We start from the raw sequence: 22,480 nt of genomic DNA, 5'->3' as shown, positions 1-22,480 counted from the left end.
GAAATATTCCTACTATATATTAAGTGTTATGTGTTTGTTAGATTAAAATTAAATGTATACAAAGCTCCCTACACCTAGTAAGTCCTCCTGAAATGTTACCCATTGGTGTTGCTTTGTATTCCCAATGCCTGGAACAATAAATCTGCAATCAGCATTTGATTCAGAAAGAGCATTTAACTGCACAGCGCTCATAGAGAATTGACAGAGTCCAGCACCTCTCTGCAGTAGGAATCAGAAAAGAGGGCCCATAAAAACTGGGTGATCTTGAAGGACTGCCGGGAATGGGGTTGGAGACAGGGCCCAACTACCGTTCTCTAACCTGTTAAGGTAGGTGTGGGTCACGTCAATGGACAGATGAAGAAATTAAATTTCAGAGAAATTAAGCCAGCTGCCTATTGTCACAGCCTATCAATGATAGAGCCAGATGAAGTGCTACCTTGCTGGAGGACTTATATCCCAAGTGGAGGAATATAGAATGGGTCCACTGGGGTGACAAAAGCAGTATTTTATGGAAATTAGTATGGTAGAGGTTTGGTGATGATGATAGACATCTAACAACAATACCATTAAGTGAGATTTCACCACTATTATTGAGTACCTTTAAACATTCTCAGGGGCCGGCCCCATGGCTTGGCGGTTAAGTGCACGTGCTCCGCTACTGGCAGCCCGGGTTCGAATCCCGGGCGCTCACCGAGGAACCGCTTCTCCGGCCGTGCTGAGGCCGCGTCCCACATACAGCAACTAGAAGGAAGTGCAACTATGACACACAACTATCTACTGGGGCTTTGGGGAAAAAAAAAAGGAGGAGGATTGGCAATAGACGTTAGCTCAGAGCCCGTCTTCCTCAGCAAAAAGAGGAGGATTAGCATGGATGTTAGCTCAGGGCTGATCTTCCTCACACACAAAAAAAACATTCTCAAATCTCTCCAATCCTAAAAACCTCTTCTGTGATACCACATGTCTCTCGTCCTACTTACTGACCAGTGTCCCTTTTCTTTCAAAGAGTACTCTATTTCTATCCCCACTCTGCACCTCCCACTGACTCGTCAACCGACTGCAGTTTGGCTTTTCTTCTCTAAGCCATCACCGCCCGCTGTGTGACTCCAGCAAATCCACTCTCCTCAATCTTCATGTAGCTAGGCGACAAATATTGAGTCTCCACTAGGTGCCAAACACAATTCTCACCACTGATGCCTGATAGCAAATGAGACAAGGTCTCTCTTCTCATGAAGCTTACAGTGCAGGTGGGAATCAAAGATAATAAATAAGGAAACGAATATGTGAACAAAATAATCCTATGAAGAAAAAATATATGTGTGTGATGGACGAGAGAGCAGTACTTTAGATTAGGTGGTCAGGAAGACCTCAATGCAGAAGTAGCAAACAAGGGAAAATAAAACCCCAAAATGACTGTACTAAGCAGTTCTAAGAATTGAACGTGAAGATCTGTTACACAGGTTATGAAGTAAGTTACATGTGAATTTTAAAATATGATGAAAATGTAAAATAATAAAGTGAGAAAAAATCTAAAAGCAAACAACTGTTTGAAATCAAGTTAAGCTTAATTTAAATACAGGGTATTTGGGCAAAAAAGCAAATTCTAGAGCATGCATATAATGAAATGGAAAGGAGAACAGCAACAACCTAGTAGGTTGAATTTGATTTCACACCAGTAGACTGCCATTTAAAACAAGTACTTTAACTGACCATACTCTTATTTCATCAACTCACAGGATTCTGAACAAAAATCTTTGGATCTGCTGACTGGGTGCTCCTAAACTAGTTTACTCAATGATGGAGAATGTCACTAACAGCAGGGCACTGATGGTCATTTCCTCAGAATAGATGCTGTTATCAGGTTGAACCTGTTTCAGCACCTTCTAAAGGTAGGTAGAGCAGAAAGCTCCAGGCAGCACACTGACATTCTTCATCTTAGTCAGGGCATCTTGGAGCCCTTGTTGTGATAAGATGCAAAATCAATTACTCAGGTATTGTGACAATGACTCCTTTTCAAGAAAGAGGAATGAACTGGAGAATGAAGTAGGGTGATTAGTGTAGGGCTTGCATTTAAATGAGGTTAAGAAATAGATGCGAATGTTGATAAAACTAGGAGTAATGGAAGATCTCAGATAAACTTATAGCTTCCAGATCACTTCTGATTGGAAGTCAGGCCTAAACGACTGCAGAAAAAGGTCACACAGTACCCTCGGGCTACATAATTCCTCAAACTGCCTCCATTAAGGGGTTCCCTTCCATAAATTTAAGGAGAACTTAATATTGGAAAATCTATAATTATAATCTACTTAAGCGAGAGGAAAAAATGTTCTCAACAGCTGCTAAAACTACTGAAAGGGCGCTGTGAATACTATTAAGTCATTTAAACGGTCTAGAAAATGAAAATTGTTATCCTGAGCACATAGATCTCAAAGAAAATCCCGATATCACCTTTGCTGATGAAATGCCACTATCGTTCCTATTAGGGTCAGAAAAGTGACAAGAAAGCTTTTTATCAGCATTACGATTTAAAAGTATTTGTGAATACTTGGCAATTAAATTTTAAAAAGGTTTAAACACCGAAAAAGAGTAAATATTTTCAGTAGATCTGATTACACTGCAAATGACTAAAAATCTACACCGGTTTTCCCTCGAGAAACTTCACACTTTTCAAAATAAATAGCCACATGAAGAGCTACTAAGTCAGTAAAATCTGCCAATATTTACTGCATGGAATATTAAAATTTAAAATTTATTTTAAAATTCATTTAAAAACAATAAAAGACCATTATATTATGTTAACATAAATGACAAATTCCTATGAAAAATATTTTTTAAAGAAATAGAGAAGAGATTGATATTGTTCCAGATATTTGAAAATCGTCTTAATAATCTGGCCTGACAAAGGCAGAGGGATTCTTATATCTGCTTCTACATTTTATCTCTTACCATACCACACATAATGAACTTCTGGAAAATTCCACCATGCATTCGTGAGAGAATGAGAGTGAAAATGGAAAATGTACTTATAACAAAAATACCCCCATTAAGGCTGACCCAGAGAAATATCTAACAGAAATGACCGTTTAGGAAAGCCATGTAATGTAACAGGGTTAAGGATTTTCCATGGAATAAACTGCACTGAAATATATATAAAGCAGAGCTGATAATGTTTCCTTGGAGGTAAAAATACTTTACATATTGGCAGAACGCCATGTGATCAAAAAACTAGAGTAGGTCCCTCTTTTTAGAGCTACAGCTCTTTTCCCGCCAAGTGAGGTGGCTCTGAAAAGAGCCTTTGGGTTGCAATGCTCAGGTGGTCCTGAGGCAGCTCACGGGTGGCTGATGTACCTGATAAGGGCCTTGGTGCCCTCGGACACGGCGTGCTTGCCAATCTCCCCCGGCAGCAGCAGGCGCACGGCGGTCTGGATCTCTCTGGAGGACATGGTGGAGCGCTTGGTGGAGCGGACCAGGCGCGCGGCCTCGTCGGCGATGCGCTCGAAGATGTCCTTCACGAACGAATCCATGACGCTCACGGTCTCTCGAGAAAGGCTCAGGCCCTCGTGAACCTGCTTCAGAACCCTGGGGAAATAGACGGCGAAACTGTCGGAGCAGCGGCGGCGGCGGCGCCTTCGCTGCTTCTGCTTCAGGCTCTTCACGTCGGCTTCCGTGGGCTCCTTCGTGCCCAGGCTTTCCTCAGAGGAAATCTCAGAGACAGGCTCAGCCATGTCGGAGCTGCTCGGGGAGAGTTTGGAAGGATATACAACCCCGACTGCTGAGAGGCGGTGGCCCACCTATGGCGCTGCCTCTCTGACGTCACGGGCAAACTCCATATCTGATTGGATAAAAGGCAATGCACTAAGCCACGCCTTCTCACATGTGACTGCTTATCCTCCTGCCTGGCATCACCTCAACAAACCAGAGTGGGAATCTGGCGACCTCTAAGCTTCCTGTGACCTCCAGCGCAAAATTTTTGAAAGATGCCACAGAGGGCAAAAGGTCACCTGACATCGTCAGCCGATTGATGCCCCAACAGGGGAACTTTGGGAAGACCTTACCAAAAGCACCCAAATTGTAGAAATTTGTTTTGGTTCCTTGAGAGAGTGCGACCTCCCTCTCCCAAGTCCTTGCTGCCATGAGAATGACTCTGGCCACATTGGGTCCTTTTCCTCCCACCCGGTTGGAATCTACTGTTGTCCTGGGCTAAGCCACTCTGGCTAGAGCAGGAACTATCTGATGTGGCCAGCAGGGTGCTCGTGAAAATTAAGGGATGTAATTGGCCACCTGCTGCCTCCCACCAAATTTATCAAAACCCTCAGGGAGTCAGAGAAAGGTGAAATAAGAAAACCACAGTCTCCAAACCCAGAACACAAACAGAAATGGAATACTTATAAAAATATTAAAAATACTTAAATATTTACCAAACTTAAGATACTTTTCTTAACATTACTTAGGTCCCAAAATGTATCCCACATACTTGAAGTGGTGGATTAATGTGAGAGCTGTTGGTTAAAAAAAAATGATTAGCTTAATTCTCTAAGAAACTACCATGGGGAGAAAAATAAACCATAAATGGGAAAGACTTGAAAATTAATAGCATATCCCTTTTCAAGATGCTCAATGGGGAAAGGTTGAAAGCTTTTCCTCTAAGCTCAGGAAGAAGAAAAGGATGCCCACTCTCACCACTCCTATTCAACATAGTACTGGAAATCCTAGCCAGAGCAATCAGGCAAGAAAAAGAAATAAAAGGCATCCAAAGAGGAAAGAAAGAAGTAAAACTGTCTCTGTTTGGAGATGATGTGATCTTACATACAGAAAACCCTAAAGATTCCACCAAAAAAACTGCTTGAACTACCCAACTAACTCAGTAAAGTTGCAGGATACAAACCCAATATACAGAAAACAGTTGTGTTTCTATTCGCCGACAACAAAACATCTGAAAAAAAAAATAAAGGAAACAATCCCATTTACAATAGCATATACTGAGGAGTACATCTAACCAAGGAGCTGAAAGATCTGTACACTGAAAACTACGAGACGTTGAAGAAAGAAATTAAAGAAGACACAAACAAATGGAAAGATATTCTGTGTTCATGGAGCGGAAGAAGTAACATTGTTAAAGTGTCCATATTACCCAACACCGTATATAGATTCAATGCAATCCCTATCGAAATCCAATGGAACTTTTCACAGAAATAGAAAAAACAATCCTAAAATTGGCATGGAGCCACAAAAGACCCTGAGAAAGTAGAACGAAGCTGGAGGCATCACACTTCCTGATTTCAAACTACACAACAAAGCTGTAGTAATCAAAATAGTAAGGTGCTGGCATAAAAATAGACACCTAGAACGAAGGAACAGAATAGAGTGCCCAGAAATAAACCCACTTCCATATGGTCAACTAATATTGGACAAGGGAGCCAAGAATACTCAAAGGGAAAGGATAGTCTCTTCAATAAGCGGTGTTGTGAACACTGGATAACCATATACAGAAGAAGGAAATTGGACCCCTATCTTACACCACTCACAAAAATGAACTTGAAATAGACTAAAGACTCAAGTTTAAGACTGAACCAATAAGAGTCTTCCTGGGATGTTCACCTTAGTGACAGAGCAGTGACGTGTTGATTTTCAGCCTGCTGTTTTTTTCTTTGATTGGTTTTATGCTCTTAATCACAATTATTTAAGAATACTAGGGGCTGGCCCATGGCCTAGTGGTTAAGTTTGGTGTGCTGTGCTTCTGCAGCCTGGGTTCAGTTCCCAGGGGTGGACCTACACTACTCATCAGCGACCATACCGTGGCGGCAAGCCACATGCAAAATAGAGGAAGATTGGTGCTCATGTGAGCTCAGGGTGAATCTTCCTCAGCCAAAGAAAGAAAGAAAGAGAGAGAGAGAGAGGGAGGGAGGAAGGGAGGGAGGGAGAGAGAGGGGGAGGGGAGAGAGAGAGAGAGAAAGAGAGAGAGAGAGAGAGAAAGAGAGAGAGAGAAAGAAAGAAAGGAAGGAAGGAAGGAAGGAAGGAAGGAAGGAAGGAAGGAAGGAAGGAAGGAGGGAAGAAAGAAAGGTAGGTTATATTAGTTACCTAGGGATGCTGGTTCTGTTAATTGTCTTTGAGGTTTTTATTTTCTATTTGTAAACTGGACTGGATCCTGAATTCTTCTAGTTTCCTCAAATATCTGGTACAGATTTCCAAAGTAACGTTTTCAATTTTTTTCTGTCCTTTTCATTTGGAATCATTAAGAACTAAAACCACCCTTTTTCCTGAAGCCCTACAAACAGAAGCTGGACAACTTGATACAGAGCTAAGAGAGCACCATGATAGCCCCTGTTTGGACAATCTTCATGCCTGTTGCTGTGTAAGCCACTCAAAAGGTTTACCTGAGTGCCTGATGACATCACTGGAGACACTTAAAACTGCAGGGGATGCTTCAACCCTGACATCTAGATATCTTATTGACTGACTGTCCCCTGGGCTCAGAAATTGGTTTATAATTTGCTCCTACCATTAACTTTTTCTTCTTTTTGTGTCCTCTAGAAATGCTTCTTACTAAATGCCTGGTTACTTGCTTACACAATATAGGCCTAACTTTGAGAGACCCTTCCTATGTTCTAAAGATGATCCAAAAGACCTGGAGGGAACTCAAATTAAGTAGCTAAACATTGTCAGATGTTTCTCTGCACCACCTTTGTCCTAGAGACTGGGTCCTATTGAAATCCTGGACTTTATCCTGGATGGATAGGACAATACAAGAAATGTCACAGGGGACATTTAACATGCCACAGAAAAACATCGCAACTGGGATCACCCAAACTTTGGATGACTTCATACTCTGGACACTGACTTTTCTAAATGGACAAATGAACGCCTGACAGACGGCAAGTTGCTATACAGAAGATGGTCTCCTAAAGATAAGTAATGAATGACTCCCAGGTTCTTACCTTATTTGTTGGAATGTTAGACAGCAGGCTACTTGACTGCATCACATTTCACCTGAGGTTCTAGGCACTAACTTTCACTGGTTTACAGGCCTCTTTGCCTAGATTCCCCAGGGACTGAGGTCTATTATGGACGGGATGCTAGAATTTGGGCCATCTATTTTCTAATTGGTGTAGTCGTCTGTATAATCATAAAATATGAACTTAAGTGTTGTTCCAAAGCCATTGATCAGAGTACTAAAATATTAGTCGTACAAAGCATGTCTCACTCTCCCCACCTGGTACCCAATAATATCTTTAAGAAAAGGTAAGTTTCATTCCTCTGATCCTGATCTTCACCCTTTCACAGCAAGAAGTAGCAGAGCAATCTTTGCCCACATTCCCCAAGATTGAGGAATGATCATAAGACGGTGGGGATTGAAACCGAGGAAGAAGAAGTTAAAAAATCTTCCCTAGGGAGTGGCGAGGATTTCTGGAGGGACCGCGCCCACGGCTCCCCTCCCCACCCCTGGCCCTGCCCACCTGGAGGTGTCACGCCAGCCCCGCCATGCCCCCCCACCTCAGCAGCACCTGGAACCTGCTCAGCAGTGACAACCTCGAAGGCTACATGCTGGCCCTAGGGGGCGTCTGAGGCACCCAGGCAGCGGTACACCGAGGACTGAGGTGCTGGAATCTCCAGAGTAAGTGGAAGGAGGCTCCAGGTGACTTGGCGCCAGCAACTTCGGCCCAGCGCACTCCAGTTCCAGCTGCTTTGGCCCAGCACACTCCAGTTCCTCCTTCTTCAGCCCAGCACACTCCAGTTCGAGCTTCTTTGGCCCAGCTCCATTCAGTTCCAGCTTCTTTGGCCCAGCGCACTCCAGTTCCAGCTTCTTTGGCCCAACGCACTCCAGTTCCAGCTTCTTTGGCCCAACGCACTCCAGTTCCAGCTTCTTCGGCCCAGCAGCGCTCCAGCTCTCCCTTCTTTGGCCCAGTGCACTCCAGTTTCAGCTTCTTGGGCCCAGCGGTGCACCAGCTCTCCCTTCTTTGGCCCAGCGCACTCCAGTTCCAGCTTCTTTGGCCCAACGCACTCCAGTTCCAGCTTCTTTGGCCCAGCAGCGCTCCAGCTCTCCCTTCTTCGGCCCAGTGCACTCCAGTTTCAGCTTCTTTGGCCCAGCGGTGCACCAGCTCTCCCTTCTTTGGCCCAGTGCACTCCAGTTCCAGCTTCTTTGGCCCTGTGCACTTCAGTTCCAGCTTCACTGTCCCAGCGGTGCTCCAGCTCTTCCTTCTTTGGCCCAGCACACTCCAGTTCCAGCTTCTTTGGCACAGCAGCACTTCAGCTGTAGCTGCTTCAACCCACCAGCACCTGAACCCCAGCTGCTTCCGCCTAGCTGCGGTCCAGCTTCAGCTGTTTCCACGCTTCCCCCCAGCAGCCTCCATGCAGCCACAACGCAGATCAGCCAGGGGCCCACAAGAGTGCTCATGGATTGAGGCAGGTGAGAATACACAGCCCTTGACCCCCACCCAGCGGAAGCAAGAGGAAAGTGCGACCATATATTTTCACTGTGAGGAAAGGTAAGCCAACACCAACAGGCACCATGCAAAAATATATGAAATCTCCAGACTAAAAGGAAAATGACAAGCACCCAGAAACCAACCCGGAAAGCACAGAAATGTATGACCTTAACGACAGAGAATTCAAAATAGCCATCATAAAAAAGCTGAATGCAATACAAGGAAACACAGACAGACAATTCAGTGAAATCAGGAGTTTCTTCACAAAAGAGATTGAAACTATAAAAAAATCCAATCAGAAATCTTAGAGATGAAAAACATAATAGAGGAGATAAAGACAAATCTGGAAGCCTTAAGCACCAGAGCTGACACTATGGAGGAAAGAATTAGCAATATCGAGGACAGCAATGCAGAAGTGCTCCAGATGGAGGAGGAAAGAGAAGTAAGACTAAAAAGAAATGAAGAAACTCTCTGAGAAATATCCGACTCAATTAGGAAATCCAACATAAGGATTATAGGTATTCCAGAGGGAGAAGAGAGGGAAAAAGGATCAGAGAACTTGTTCAAAGAAATAATATCTGAGAACTCCCCAGACCTGGGGAAGGAGCTGGAAATACCAGTGAATGAAATCGATAGATCTCCTAAACATATCAACACGAAAAGACCCTCTCCAAGGCATATAGTAGTAAAGCTGGCAAAAGTCAACGACAAAGAAAAATATTAAGGGCAGCTAGACAAAAAGATAACATACAAAGGATTTCCTATCAGGCTCTCAGCTGATTACTTGACTAGAAACTTTACAGGCCAGGAGAGAGTGGAGCGATATATTCAAAATTCTAAAGGACAAAATCTTTCAGCCAAGAATACTCTATTCAGCAAAAATATCCTTCAGTTACGATGGAGAAATAATAACTATCCCAGATAAACAAAAGCTAAGGGAGTTCATTGCCACAAGCCCCCACTACAAGAAGTGCTCAAGAAGGCCCTCATCCCTGAGGAAAAAAGAGAAAGGGATTCAAACTTTTGAGCGAGGAGGAAAATAGGTCGACAAAACCAGAAAAATTCCAGTCCTCTATCAAAATAGATTAGCAAACTCTTAATTATAAAACCAAAGATCAAGGGAAGGTAAGCACCAAGCATAAATATAACCTCATCATATTAAACACGAACTCACAACACAAGAAGGAATAAGATGTCACAACAACAACATAGAAGGGGAAGAGGAAAGGGAACGAATCGACTTAGTCTAAGGGAATAAGAGGCCATCAAAAAATGGACTATCACATCCACGAGATTTTTATACAAACCTCATGGTAACCACTAGCCAAAGAATCAGAACAGAATCACACACGGTAAAGAAAGAGAAAACTGAGAGAAACCCCATACGAAACTACCAAACTGCATTGGTAGTCAGAAACACGTGGGACGAGAAACAAAAGAAATGCAAAAGAACTGGAAAAAGAGTTATAAAATAACAACAACAAGCCCCCATATATCAATAATTACCCTAAATGTGAATGGACTGAACTCTCCAATCAAAAGACACAGAGTGGTGAGATGGATTAAAAAACAAGACCCAACAATGTGCTGCCTCCAGAAAACAGATCTCAGCTCTAAAGACAAACACAGGCTCAGAGTGAAAGGAAGGAAGACAATACTGCAAGCTAATAGCAAACAAAAGAAAGCAGGTGTTGCCATACTTATATCAGACAAAGTTGACTTCGAGATAAAACAGATAATGAGAGACAAAGAGAGGCATTATATAATGATAAAAGGGACACTCCACCAAGAAGACATATCACTTTTAAATATATATGCACCCAATACAGGAGCACCAAGGTACATAAAGGAGATATTAACAAACCTAAAAGGAGATATTAACAACAACACAATAATAGTAGGGGATCTTAACACCCCACTCTCATCAATGGACAGATCATCCAGACAGAAAATAAATAAGGAAATAATGGACCAAAATGAAAAACTAGATGAGATGGACATAATAGACAAATACAGAACACTCCATCCAAACACAGCATATTACACATTCTTCTCAAGTGTGCATGGAACATTCTCAAGAATAGACCACATGTTGGGAAACAAGGCATGCTTATACAAATTTAAGAAGATTGAAATCATAACAAGCATCTTTTCAGACCATAATGCCGTGAAGTTAGAAATCAACTACAAGGAAAAAACTGGGAGAGTGACAAAGCTGTGGAGACTCAACAACATGCTACTAAACCACCAATGGTTCATTGATGAAATTAAAGGAGAAATCAAAGCATATCTGGAGACAAATGAAAATGAAAATATACCATACCAACTCATATGGGATGCCACTTAAAAGCAGTCCTGAAAGGGAAACTCATAGCAATACAGGCCCACCTTAACAAACAAGAAAAAGCCCAAATAAGCAACCTCAAACTATGCCTAACAGAATTAGAAAAAGAGGAACAAAGGCTAAAGTCAGCAGAAGGAGGTAAATAATAAAAATCAGAGCAGAAAAAAATGGAATTGAAATTAAAAAAACAGTAGAAAGAATCAATGAAACAAAGAGGTGGGTCCTTGAGAAAATAAACAAAATTGACAAACCCTTAGCCAGACTCACCAAGAAAAAAAGAAAGAAGTCTCAAATAAATAAAATTAGAAATGAAAAAGGAGAAATTACAAAAGATACCACAGAAATGCAAAAGATTTTAAGAGAATACTATGAAAAACAATATGCCAACAAATTGGACAATTTAGAAGAAATGGATAGAATCCTAGACTCATACAACCTCCCAAAACTCAATCAAGAAGAAATAGAGAACCTGAATAGACCAATCACAAGTAAAGAGATAGAAACAGTAATCAAAAACCTCCCAAAAAATAAAAGTCCAGGACCAGATGGCTTCTCTGGACAATTTTACCAAACATTCAAAGAAGACTTAACACCTATCCTTCTCAAACTATTCCAGAAAATAGAGGAAGATGGAACGCTTCCCAACACATTCTATGAGGCCAACATCACCCTGATACCAAAGCCAGGCAAAGACAACACTAAGAAGGAAAACTACAGACCAATATCCCTGATGAACATAGATGCAAAAATCCTCAACAAAATATTGGCAAACAGAATACAGCAATACATTAAAAAGATCATACATCCTGATCAAGTGGGATTTATACCAGGGACACAGGGATGGTTCAACATCCACAAATCAACCAATGTGATACACCACATTAACAAAACAAGGAATAAAAACCATATGATCATCTCAATAGATGCAGAGAAGGCTTTGACAAGATCCAACATCGATTTATGATAAAAACTCTCAACAAAATGGGTATAGAAGGAAAGTACCTTAACATAATAAAGGCCATATATGACAACCCTACAGCCAACATCATGCTCAATGCGGAAAAACTGAAAGCCATCCCTGTGAAAACAGGGACAAGACAAGGGGGGCCACGCTCACCACTCTTACTCAACACAGTACAGGAGGTTCTGGCCAGAGAAATTAGGGGCAAGAAAAAGAATAAAAGGAATCCAAATAGGCAATGAACAAGTGAAGCTCTCCTGTTTGCAGATGACATGATCTTATATATAGAAAACCCTAAAGAATCCATTGGAAAACTATTAGAAATAATCAACAACTACAGCCAAGTGGCAGGGTACAAAATCAACTTGCAGAAATCAGTTGCATTTCTATATACCAATGACGAACTGACAGAAAGAGAACTCAAGAAGACAATCCCATTTACAATTGCAACAAAAAGAATAAAACATCCAGCAGTAAATTTAACCAAGGAAGCGAAAGACCTATACAATGAAAATTATAAGACATTATTGAGCGAAATCAATGATGACATAAAGAAATGGAAAAATATTCCATGCTCTTGGATTGGAAGAATAAACACAGTTAAAATGTCCATACTACCTAAAGCAATCTACAGATTCAATGCAATCCCAATCAGAATCCCAAGGACATTTTTCACAGGAATAGAACAAAGAATACTGACATTCATCTGGGGCAACAAAAGACCCCGTATAGCTAAAGCAATCCTGATAAGGAAGAACAAGGCTGGAGGCATCACAGTCCCTGACTTCAAAACATACTACAAAGCGATAGTAATTAAAACAGCATGGTACTGGTACAAAAACAGACACACAGATCAATGGAACAGAATTGAAAGTCCAAAAAAAAAACCTCATATCTACGGGCAGCTAATCTTTGACAAAGAACCTAAGGACATACAGGGGAGACAGGAAAGTCTCTTCAATAAATGGTGGTGGGAAAACTAGACAGCCACTTGAAAAGAATGAAAGTAGACCATCTTCTTTCACCATACACAAAAATTAACTCAAAATGGATCGAAGACCTGAAGGTGAGACCTGAAACTATAAAACTCCTAGAGGAAAATATAGGCAGTACACTACTCGCCATCAACCATAAAGGGATCTTCTTGAATTCCATGTCTGCTCAGACAGGGGAAATAAAAGAAAAAATAACCAAGTGGGACTTCATCAGATTAAAGAGCTTCTACAAGGCAAATGAAACCAGGATCAAAATGAATAGGGAACCCACCAGCTGGGAAAAAATATTTGCAAACCGTATATCTGACAAGGGATTAATCTCCATAATATATAAAGAACTCACACAACTGAATAACAAAAAAACAAACAACCCAATAAAAAATTGGCAGAGGAAATGAACAGACACTTCTCCAAAGAAGATATACAGATGGCCAATAGGCACATGACAAGATGCTCAACATCACTAGTCATCAGGGAAATGCAAATCAAAACCACACTAAGATATCACCTTACCCCCGTTAGAATGGCTATCATCACCAAGACAGAAAGCAACAAATGCTGGAGAGGCTGTTGAGAAATGGGAACCCTAATCCACTGCTGGTGGGAATGCAAACTGGTGCAACCTCTATGGAAAACAGTGTGGAGATTCCTCAAAAAATTAAAAATAGAAATACCTTATGGTCCAGCTAGCCCACTACTGGGTATCTACCAAAGCGAACCTGAAATCAACAATCCAAAGAGGCTTATGCACCCCTATGTTCAGCGCAACATTATTCACTATAGCCAAGACATGGAAGCAACCCAAGTGTCCCTCGACTGATGAATGGATAAAGAAGATGTGGTATATATATATACATATATACCATGGAATACTACTCAGCCGTAAAGAAAGACAAAATCATCCCATTTGCAACAACATGGATGGACCTGGAGGGTATTATGTTAAGTGAAATAAGCCAGAAAGAGAAAGACAAACAGGGCATGATTTCACTCATATGTGGAAGATAAACCAACACATGCACAGATAGAACTGTTTGGTGGTTGCCAGGGGCTACAAGGGTAGGGGGTGGGCACAAGGGGTGGAAGGATGCACTTATATGGTGACTGATAAACAATAATGTACAACAAAAATTTCGCAATAAAAAAAGTCCTCTTTGGAGGAAGAGAACATCATGCAAGGTCTTAAATTGTTTCTACAAATAACTTTTCAAATACAATGTACAGTAAACAAGTTAATCAAGTACATAAGGAGATAAGACTCCATGACAAGGAAACTCTGGGAGGTGTCAGGTATGTTTATTACCTTGATTGTGGTGATGGTTTCACTGGTGTTTGCATATGTCCAAACTTGTTAAATATGTGCAGTTCTTTGTATATCAATTATGTCTCAATAAAGGTGTTAAAAAAATCTTCCCTAGGCTAGAGTAAGAGAACAAAAACTTTGAGATAAGCTTTGCTCAGTGCAGCTGTGCATATTCAACTGTTGTTTGAAACTAACCAGGTCTTTCTGTCCCTCCTTAGTACATGAGCGAGCTGTCTTTCCCAGGAATTCAAGGTCCAGACATCAAGATTCGGTCTTCAAGGCCAAGTGCAGGCTGAAGATGAAAACTAACCAGAAAAGTCCAGACAGTCAAGGGAAAAGAAATTTAGTCTTTAAGTTCAAATGTAAGCTGGTGGGAAGGTGCCAACCAGCAAGGCCACATGCTCCCCCTTCCCTACCTAAAACCCAAGCACATGTTCTCCCTCCCCTACCTAAAACCACAGATAAAAACCTCTACCTTTTTCCCTTCGGGGAGGTGCATCTGAGTTCTGACTCCTATCTCCTCATCTGACTGCCTTTTGATAGTAAACCTCTTTCCTTGCCACAAGCCTGGTGTTTCAGATTTTTTTCTTTATTGGCCCTAATGTGCAGTGGGTAAATGAATCTGTTTGTGTTTGGTAACAACCATGCTTCTCTGGATTAACCAGCTCAAAAGGAAGTACTTTAGGATAAAAGGAAATGCAGCCCTGATTTTCTTCACCTACCTCAATCTCCTTTTGGGAATTAATTCAAATGGATTTGCCCTGGCAAGTGTTTCCCTTAAGCCTACTACAATAGTGTGGGATTGCAGATATCAGGGACTGTTTCTGCTTTTCTTTCTCCATCAATTCCACCTGTGACCCCAAACCTGCCCCATTTTATGACTCTGAGGACATGTACATTTGTAGGCAAGATGGAGAGAGATGGATTGCAATGAATGTGTCAGGTGTTACGGGAACCCTGAAAGAAGAGGACTGTGAGGAAATTCAGAAAACTCAGTGGCTTCAAATCAGGAAACCTGATACTGGGATCTGTTTCTGGTACAGTTCTTTTCAGCATGTACTGACTTGATACATTCTCCTTTCTGTCAATCTGTGTGTCTGTCTCTGCCCAGGGATCCAGGAGTGGGAGAGGATGTCCATAATGGTTAGGGACTTCATGCCACTTAGGGTGAAAGCTCTGCCTTGGCTTATAGGGATCCACTACATGGGCGAGGTCATCCAGATAGGGGTAAGTCAAGTGAAGAACTATTCCAGAGTTTACTACCGTGGCCCAGGGAAACAAGGACTTTTTCGTATGACATACCATGTACGTGACACCCAGCAGCATCTCAAGAAGGAGGTGTTGCATGGCACTGTTTGTCAGATTCCTGAAGGCTCCTCATTCCTGGACACTTCTTCCTTTGATAAGGCATGTCTGCTTTCCCCTGTTCTTGATTCTGGGCAGGCCTGTCATTGCATTGACCAAAGGAGTGTGGAGGAAGTGATGTTATGCCCATTACAGAGCTAATCTTTAAGAGGACACGTAGCTTCTGCCTTGCTGTTTGCAAGTTCTAAACTGCCAAGTAAAAGATCTGCCTATCCTACTGGACACTCCCATGGACAGGTCCCTCCATGGCACCAATTTGTGACTGTTAGTTGTCTCTTAAATTGCAGAGTAGTTTAGACATCAGCTGAATACCATTTAGTGACCCTAGCCTGGTTTATATGTTTAAGGGTCACTGACACTTCTAATTTGGACAATAAATGGGATAAAAAATATAAAAATTTTCTATTCAAGCCACGAAAAATAACTTGACAAAATCATTACATACATTGTTTTTAAATGCTCACCTTTGTGTGAAAAAGTGACAGAAGTTAATAGTCCACTGAGACCTTTAATAACTGTAGATGCTTGAATGACTGAACCCTTAATGAAAAACTGGACTTTTCCTAATGGGAAAGGAAGATGCCAAAGAAAATTCTATTCCATGTCCTTTATTTTGGGTGAGGAAAGTGTCCTTGGGAGTTTGTATTCACAAGTGTGTCCTCGTGTAGCTTTGGGGTTCATATTAACACTATCATCATGATCCAAATCATTCCCTGTGGTAAACTTTCTTCAATGGTTTTATCATCATAATGTATTTTCTAGTAATAAAAATTAGCTTTTTCCCTTCATGATTGGGACCATTTTATTAGCAGTAGAATTAGCTGTTTCTTGAAAGCCTCGCAGGAAATAAGCTTGGAAGTGTGACCCTTTGGATCATAGCTCATGGAAGACCTCTACTTCTTCAACACTTCTTAAGTCCTTTCAGTTCAATTTCTGTAATGTATTTTTATATAAATACATTAAAGAAATGCCTTTGCCTGTATTATCATAGACTTTTGAAAGGAATGTATTTTCAATTTTAAACTATTTCCCTCTTATTGATTCTTTGTCTCTCACTCTGGTGGTTTCTCAGAGAATTAGGATAATCATCTTTTCAACTAACAGCTCTTATATTTATTCATCAATTTAAGTATTTGGGGTATTTTGAGGACCTAAGTAATGGTAAGGAAACAATTTTAAATTTGGTACTAACTGTTTTTAGTATTTTTATAAGTATCCCCATTTCGTTTGATGGTCTGTCTTTGGAGAAAGTGGTTTTGCCATTCCCTTTTTTTTTCTTATTCGCTAAGGGTTTTGATAGGAACTGGAGGCAGTAGCTGGTCAAGCGTGTCCCATGATTTCCAGGAGCACTCTTCTGGCCACGTCAGACAGTTCCTGCTCAAGCCACAGTGGCTCAGCCCTCGAAAGAGTAGATTCTGGGTTCAAGGACAAGGGCCCCAAAGTGGCCAGACTCACTGCGATGGTGGTATGGACTTGGGTTGTGGAGGTCAGACTGTGAAGGCACTGAAACTGAAATCTCTACCACTTAGGTGCTTTTGGTGAAGTCTTTTCAAAGGTCTCGTACCGTAGGCATCAATCAGCCGTTGTTGTCAGTTAACGTTTTGCCCTATGGGGCACCTGTCAAAGATTTTGTGCTGGAGGTCACAGGAAGCTTAGAGTTCGCCAGATTCCTATTCTGATTGGTTGAGGTGATGCCAAGTATCCAATCACCTGACAAGGCGTGGCTTAGTGACAGGCGACCCTGCATTGCACTTTATCCAATCAGATATGGAGCTCACCCATGTCGTCAGAGAGCGCAGCGCTATAAAAGAGCCACCCGCCCTCAGCAGTCCCCCTTGTCCTTCCTTCCAAGCTTTCGCGGAGCTGCCTGTGACATGGCTGAGCCTGTCTCTGAGACATCTGAGGAAAGCCTGGGCACGAAGGAGCCCACGGAAGCCGACCCGAAGAGCCTGAAGCAGAAGCAGCCAAGGCGCTGCCGCCGCCGCTGCTCCGACAGTTTCGCCGTCTATTTCCCCAGGGTTCTGAAGCGGGTTCACGAGGGCCTGAGCCTTTCTCAGGAGACCGTGAGCGTCATGGATTCGTTCGTGAAGGACATCTTCGAGCGCATCGCCGACGAGGCCGCGCGCCTGGTCCGCTCCACCAAGCGCTCCACCATGTCCTCCAGAGAGATCCAGCCCGCCGTGCGCCTGCTGCTGCCGGGGGAGATTGGCAAGCACGCCGTGTCCGAGGGCACCAAGGCCCTTATCAGGTACATCAGCCACCCGTGAGCTGCCTCAGGACCACCTGAGCATTGCAACCCAAAGGCTCTTTTCAGAGCCACCTCACTTGGCGGGAAAAGAGCTGTAGCTCTAAAAAGTGGGATCTACTCTAGTTTTGTGTGTGTGTGTGTGTGTGTCTGTGTGTGTGTGTGTGTGTATGAGGAAGATCAGCCCTGACCTACCATCCATGCCTGTCCTCTTTTTTTTTTTTTTTTGCTGAGGAAGACTGGCCCTGGGCTAACATCCATGCCCATCTTCCTCCACTTTATATGGGATGCCACCACAGCATGGCCTGACAAGTGGTGCCTTGGTGCGCGCCCGGGATGTGAACCGGGCAACGGGGGCCACCAGCAGTGGAAGCGTGCACTTAACCGCTAGCCACGGGCGGGCATTACTCTACTTTTTGATCATCTGGCGTTCTGCCGATATGTAAAATATTTTTACCTCCAGGAAACAGTATCAACTTTATTTTATATATATTTGAGTGCGATTTATTCCATGGAAACTCGTGGATTTTCCTTAACCATATTGCATTTCATCACTTTCCTAAACAGTCATTTTTAGTTATTTCTCTAGGTCAGCCTTAATAGGGAGCATTTTTGTTATAATGATATTTTCTTTTTAGCTGTCATTGCCTCACGAGTATATGGTGGATTTCTCAGAAGTTCCTTATGTGTGATATGGCAACAGATAAAGTGTAGAAGCAGATATGAGAATCCCTCTTACTTCCGTTAGGCTAGATTATTAAGGGAGATTTTCAAATATCTGAAACAATGTCAATCTCCTCTCTACTTTTCTGGAAAAAATATTTGTCATATGAATTTGTAATTTATGTTAACGTGGTGTGGTGGGTTTTTTGTTATGATTTTAAGTGATTCTAAAATCAGTGTATTAAAGTTTCTGTTCTAATATTTTGCACAGTAAATATTGGCAGAATATAACATGCATAAAAGTTCTTTGGGTTCCTTTTAATTTTTAGAAGTGTATAGTTTCCTGAGACCAAAAACGTTTCTAGATATTTACTCATCTGTGGTGCAATCAGATCAACTGAAAATAAGCTTCCTTTTCAGGGGTTAGAGTCCTTTAAGAACTTCAATGCCTAATATTCATCAAGACTTTGCAAATCCTAATGCTGAGAGAAAAGCCTTCTTGTTTGTACCTTTCCCACTGACCTTCCAGTTAAGGAATGACTGTAGCATTCGTCAAAGCAAACATGATATTGGGGTTTCATTTGAGGTCTATGTGTTCCACAGTAACACCTTTGGTTTTCCAAGCATTTTTAGTTAACATATCATAGGTATCAAACATTCACACGCAAGCCATTTTAGCAAACTTGTGAGATTAAGGTGCTTTATTTTTTGGCTCATTCATATAAATCATATTGATACGATTTTCCAATGTTAAATCATGCTAGCATTCTTGGAAAGGGAAATCCACTTCCCCTCCTGGGCGTGGCTTTTTGCCTGGACATCATTTAGGTGCTCTCCTGTGCTTACTCATGTGCCACTGGTCACTCAACAGGTTGGAGCCTCCAGATTTCCTCACAACTTCTTGGCACACTTTGCTTCCTTCAACAGTCCCCAAAAGCTGCGCCTGTGTCCCGAGCGCCTTCAATTTTCCAGAAGCAGCCCAGAACCAAGGGAAGCTTAGCTGAGGCTTCGATCTGCAGCAAGAACCTGGACTGTGGTATAAGGCAAGCCAGGGGATAGAGGGAGTGGCCTTGACCCTTTAATTACTCTCTTTTCCTTCACCTGTTTTTGTCTGAGTCTCCAACTTTCCACGCTCCTCATATTTGATGGCACAGTCTGTTTTGAGGGCGCAGGCTGTGCTTCAACCCTGCCCGCCCCCCCAACTCAGGCAAGATTCTGGCGTTCCGGGCACTTCCTCTACCCCTGTTCCTTGACCAGTCCAGTCCCAAAGAGCTGGGTTGTACTCAGAATCCCCTCAAAATCACATTCTTAGTTTGTTTATTCCCTATTCCCTCCTCAAGGAGAGGCTGGCTACTCCTTCCAGAAGGTCGGACCCCATGTCGTCACTCCGTGGGAGCTGCAGATCCTTGCCAGCACACGTCAATCGGGGTTGCAAGAGACCTGAAGTGTGAGGCTTCTTTGCCTCTTCTCTTTGTTGGTCGGGTGACCATATAATTTCTTGTCCAATTAATGCGGACACTTTTGAGGGAAGTGTAAAAGAGCGCTCACGAATAATTGTGCAGGGGACAACAGGCAAAAATCAGGGCGTCTGGACACCCTTCTAGGGAAAAGATCTGGGGACAGAATAAGGGCATAGCTTGGGTCTTGGAGGATTTGGCAGAGCACAAGGTTAGTGGGAAAACGCGAGTGCATCACCTTTTTGTGATTTGTTCTCTTGAAGTTCTGGTGCCTTTGTTTTCTGGAGACAAGAAGTGACATTTGCTGAAGGCTGCGCATTAACAGGAGGAAAGAGAGACACGACATGGTGAGAGTGTTTTCTTTGGGTCCTATAACTGCTGTGAGCTAGTGGGACTAGGCTCTCACAGCAAAGAGAGTGATTCAGTGGGCGCCTGATTTTGGAGTCGGATTAAACTCTTGAGTTCAAAACAAATAGCTGTGCCTCTTACTAGCTGTGGTGCCTTGGATAAGGTGACTTGACCTCTTCTGAACCTCGGTTTCCTCTCTCTGTAGAATAAAGGGTATACAAGATTGTTTGTGAGGGATTCAGTGAATAATGCAGACAGAGTGCCCAAACGAATGGGTGGCTATAACTTATTCTCGGTCCTGAGATTTGTGCCCTCCAGGCAATTGGAGAGCATGGGGGGTGAGATTTGAGGTGCCCAGACAGCTGTAGGGACATGCTCTCCTGGCTAGGCTTGGTCCCATCCTGTTTGCTTAGGGGGCTGACAGTTGAGAGATAAGCGGAGGATGAGTTTTCCCTCCTGGAGCACTCCACGTTAGCCCGAAGTTGCAGAGATAACGCATGCTCTGTGAGTTGTGATGTGGGCAGTTGCTAGGGAGCAATTGGAGAGAAGTGCCTCGTTGCCCTGCGCTGGCTTTGGGCATTGCCGACTCAGGGCTTTGTTGGCAAGCTGTTCCTCCTCATTCCCAGGAAAACTTTGCCCCTTCTCACCCTCTTCCTGTCTGGAGCCTATTCACCTTTCAGAGTCTTGGCTCAGATCCTACCTCCTCTGTGAAGATGACCTGGCCATCCCAGCCTACATGACTGCTCCCTCCTTGAGCCTCAGGACCTTCCAACTGTAAAATGGGCGTAGTCTTTATAAACGCGCCCTACAGAAGAGGGCTGTGATTAGGATTGAAGGAAGGAGAATCGATGCAGCATGCCAGATGCAGTGTCTGGTACTGGCCCACGATGGAGTTCCGGCCTCTTTCTCTTCCAACTCTCTGAACTCCCACGACATGTGCATCGTGGTCTTGATCGAACACAGCCTTCTATTGAAGTAGTCATTTGGGGAGCATGGCTGAGCTAGCTCTCCATTCAATTTGTAATGTCACAGAGGGTTGGAGGCCTCATCTTATCCTTCCTCCCTTCCAGTATGTCGGGCACTACACAAATGCATCGCCATAATAACCATGTTTTTACTCGAGGCACCGTATGATTCCACGTGGCAGGCACTCTGCAGTGTATGTTATACAGAATACGTCCTGAGTCTTCTACGCTTCGCCCCTATATTTTCCTTCCAGGACAGGCAGGCATAATGGTCTCCCTGTTGAGGAGAGTGAAGCTCGGAGAGAGTTGGGTTAACTACTACCCAAGCTCCACATAACTGGTAGATGGGCGTAGCCGAGGAATCCAGATCCAGGTTTGAGGGCTCTATGCTAGGTTAAGTTTCCAATGAATGCCTGTGACACGGGTGAAGATAGGAGGATGGACCAGAGAAGTAAGAGACCAGAATTAAAGGAGTGCCTGCACCTTCACTTTTACTTAGTAGAGGGGAGGTTTGCTGGAGAAAAACCTACAGGTAATAAAGATATAGGATTCAGTGGGTCCCCAAGCCTGGAGTAAAGGGAGATCACGGTACCTCTTGGACAGGAGAGAAAATAGGGGGAGAGTCAAGAAAGCTAAACGCCAGGGCAATTGTCCCAGGAAATTCCATGGTGGCTCCAAGATCCCAAAAATTAGCAGCGGAGGGACCCACCGGCTGACCATCCTCAGGTGAACTCTAGAGTAAGCGATGGGTCCTTGAGCCTCCTTCAAAGAGGGTTGTTAACCTAAAGAAACTTTTGAATTTCCTTGGAGTCAAGGCTGGGCATTCCCTCATAAAGCTCCTTAGGAAAAACCAGGACAGAAAAAACAAGCCTGGGATCTATGATTAGATGTACTCTGCTGTGCTCTTGCATCAGAGGCGATGATGGGGGGAGAGCAGAGGGGATTTGCCGTTTAATTCAGCAGACCCAAAGCTCACATGGCTTGAGACTGACCTGAGGAACCCATTGCTATGACATTGCAAGCTAGAAGGCTGGTAATCCTGGGCAGAACACAGTGCCCAAACCTCCTGGCCCTGGGCCAGCGCACTTCAAGGTCATGGGACACGTGCTCTGCGAGGCTTCATCTGGGCCCAGTAGGCGGGCGTCTTACAGGTGAGAGTGCTTCAGGGAGTCCATGAGCTGTCTCTTTGGTTCCCCCAGACCTTCCAGAGGCCTCACTCAGACCAGAGGAAAAGCTGAGTTCCCTGGCTGAGTTGAGGGTTTCAGCTCTACTACCCTGCCCTGGCTCCCAGGGATTAGGATTTGGAAGCTTCAGCGGGAGAGCAGGGGACATCCAGGCTCTCCCCTGCCTCCACTGGCCTGCCAGAGCAGCATCCAATGACACTCCTGCTTCTACTCACAGGACACACCTCCCT

The 22,480-nt window shown here is 43.3% G+C and overlaps 1 protein-coding gene and 1 pseudogene across 1 annotated transcript; one reads left to right on the top strand and one right to left on the bottom strand.

Moving 5' to 3' along the window:
- Positions 1–3,266: 3,266 nt before the first annotated feature.
- LOC147911846 (histone H2B type W-T-like) lies at positions 3,267–3,755 on the bottom strand. The gene has a single exon (XM_087426515.1). The coding sequence runs from the start codon at positions 3,720–3,722 to the stop codon at positions 3,327–3,329; it is 396 nt and encodes a 131-aa protein (XP_087282641.1). The 5' UTR covers positions 3,723–3,755; the 3' UTR covers positions 3,267–3,326.
- Positions 3,756–17,262: 13,507 nt separating this feature from the next.
- Positions 17,263–17,681, top strand: LOC147911845 (uncharacterized; annotated as a pseudogene).
- Positions 17,682–22,480: the final 4,799 nt, after the last annotated feature.

The sequence above is a fragment of the Ceratotherium simum genome, chromosome X (assembly GCF_057802395.1).
Source record: "Ceratotherium simum simum isolate JZ-2026a chromosome X, ASM5780239v1, whole genome shotgun sequence".
NCBI lineage: Eukaryota > Metazoa > Chordata > Mammalia > Perissodactyla > Rhinocerotidae > Ceratotherium > Ceratotherium simum.
The sequence above is the reverse complement of the archived record's forward strand: the minus strand, read 5'-3'. Positions and strand labels throughout refer to the sequence as shown.

Excerpts from the sequence above, each read along its gene's own strand:
- LOC147911846 (XM_087426515.1), bottom strand. The coding sequence starts at position 3,722 with ATGGCTGAGCCTGTCTCTGAGATTTCCTCTGAGGAAAGCCTGGGCACG.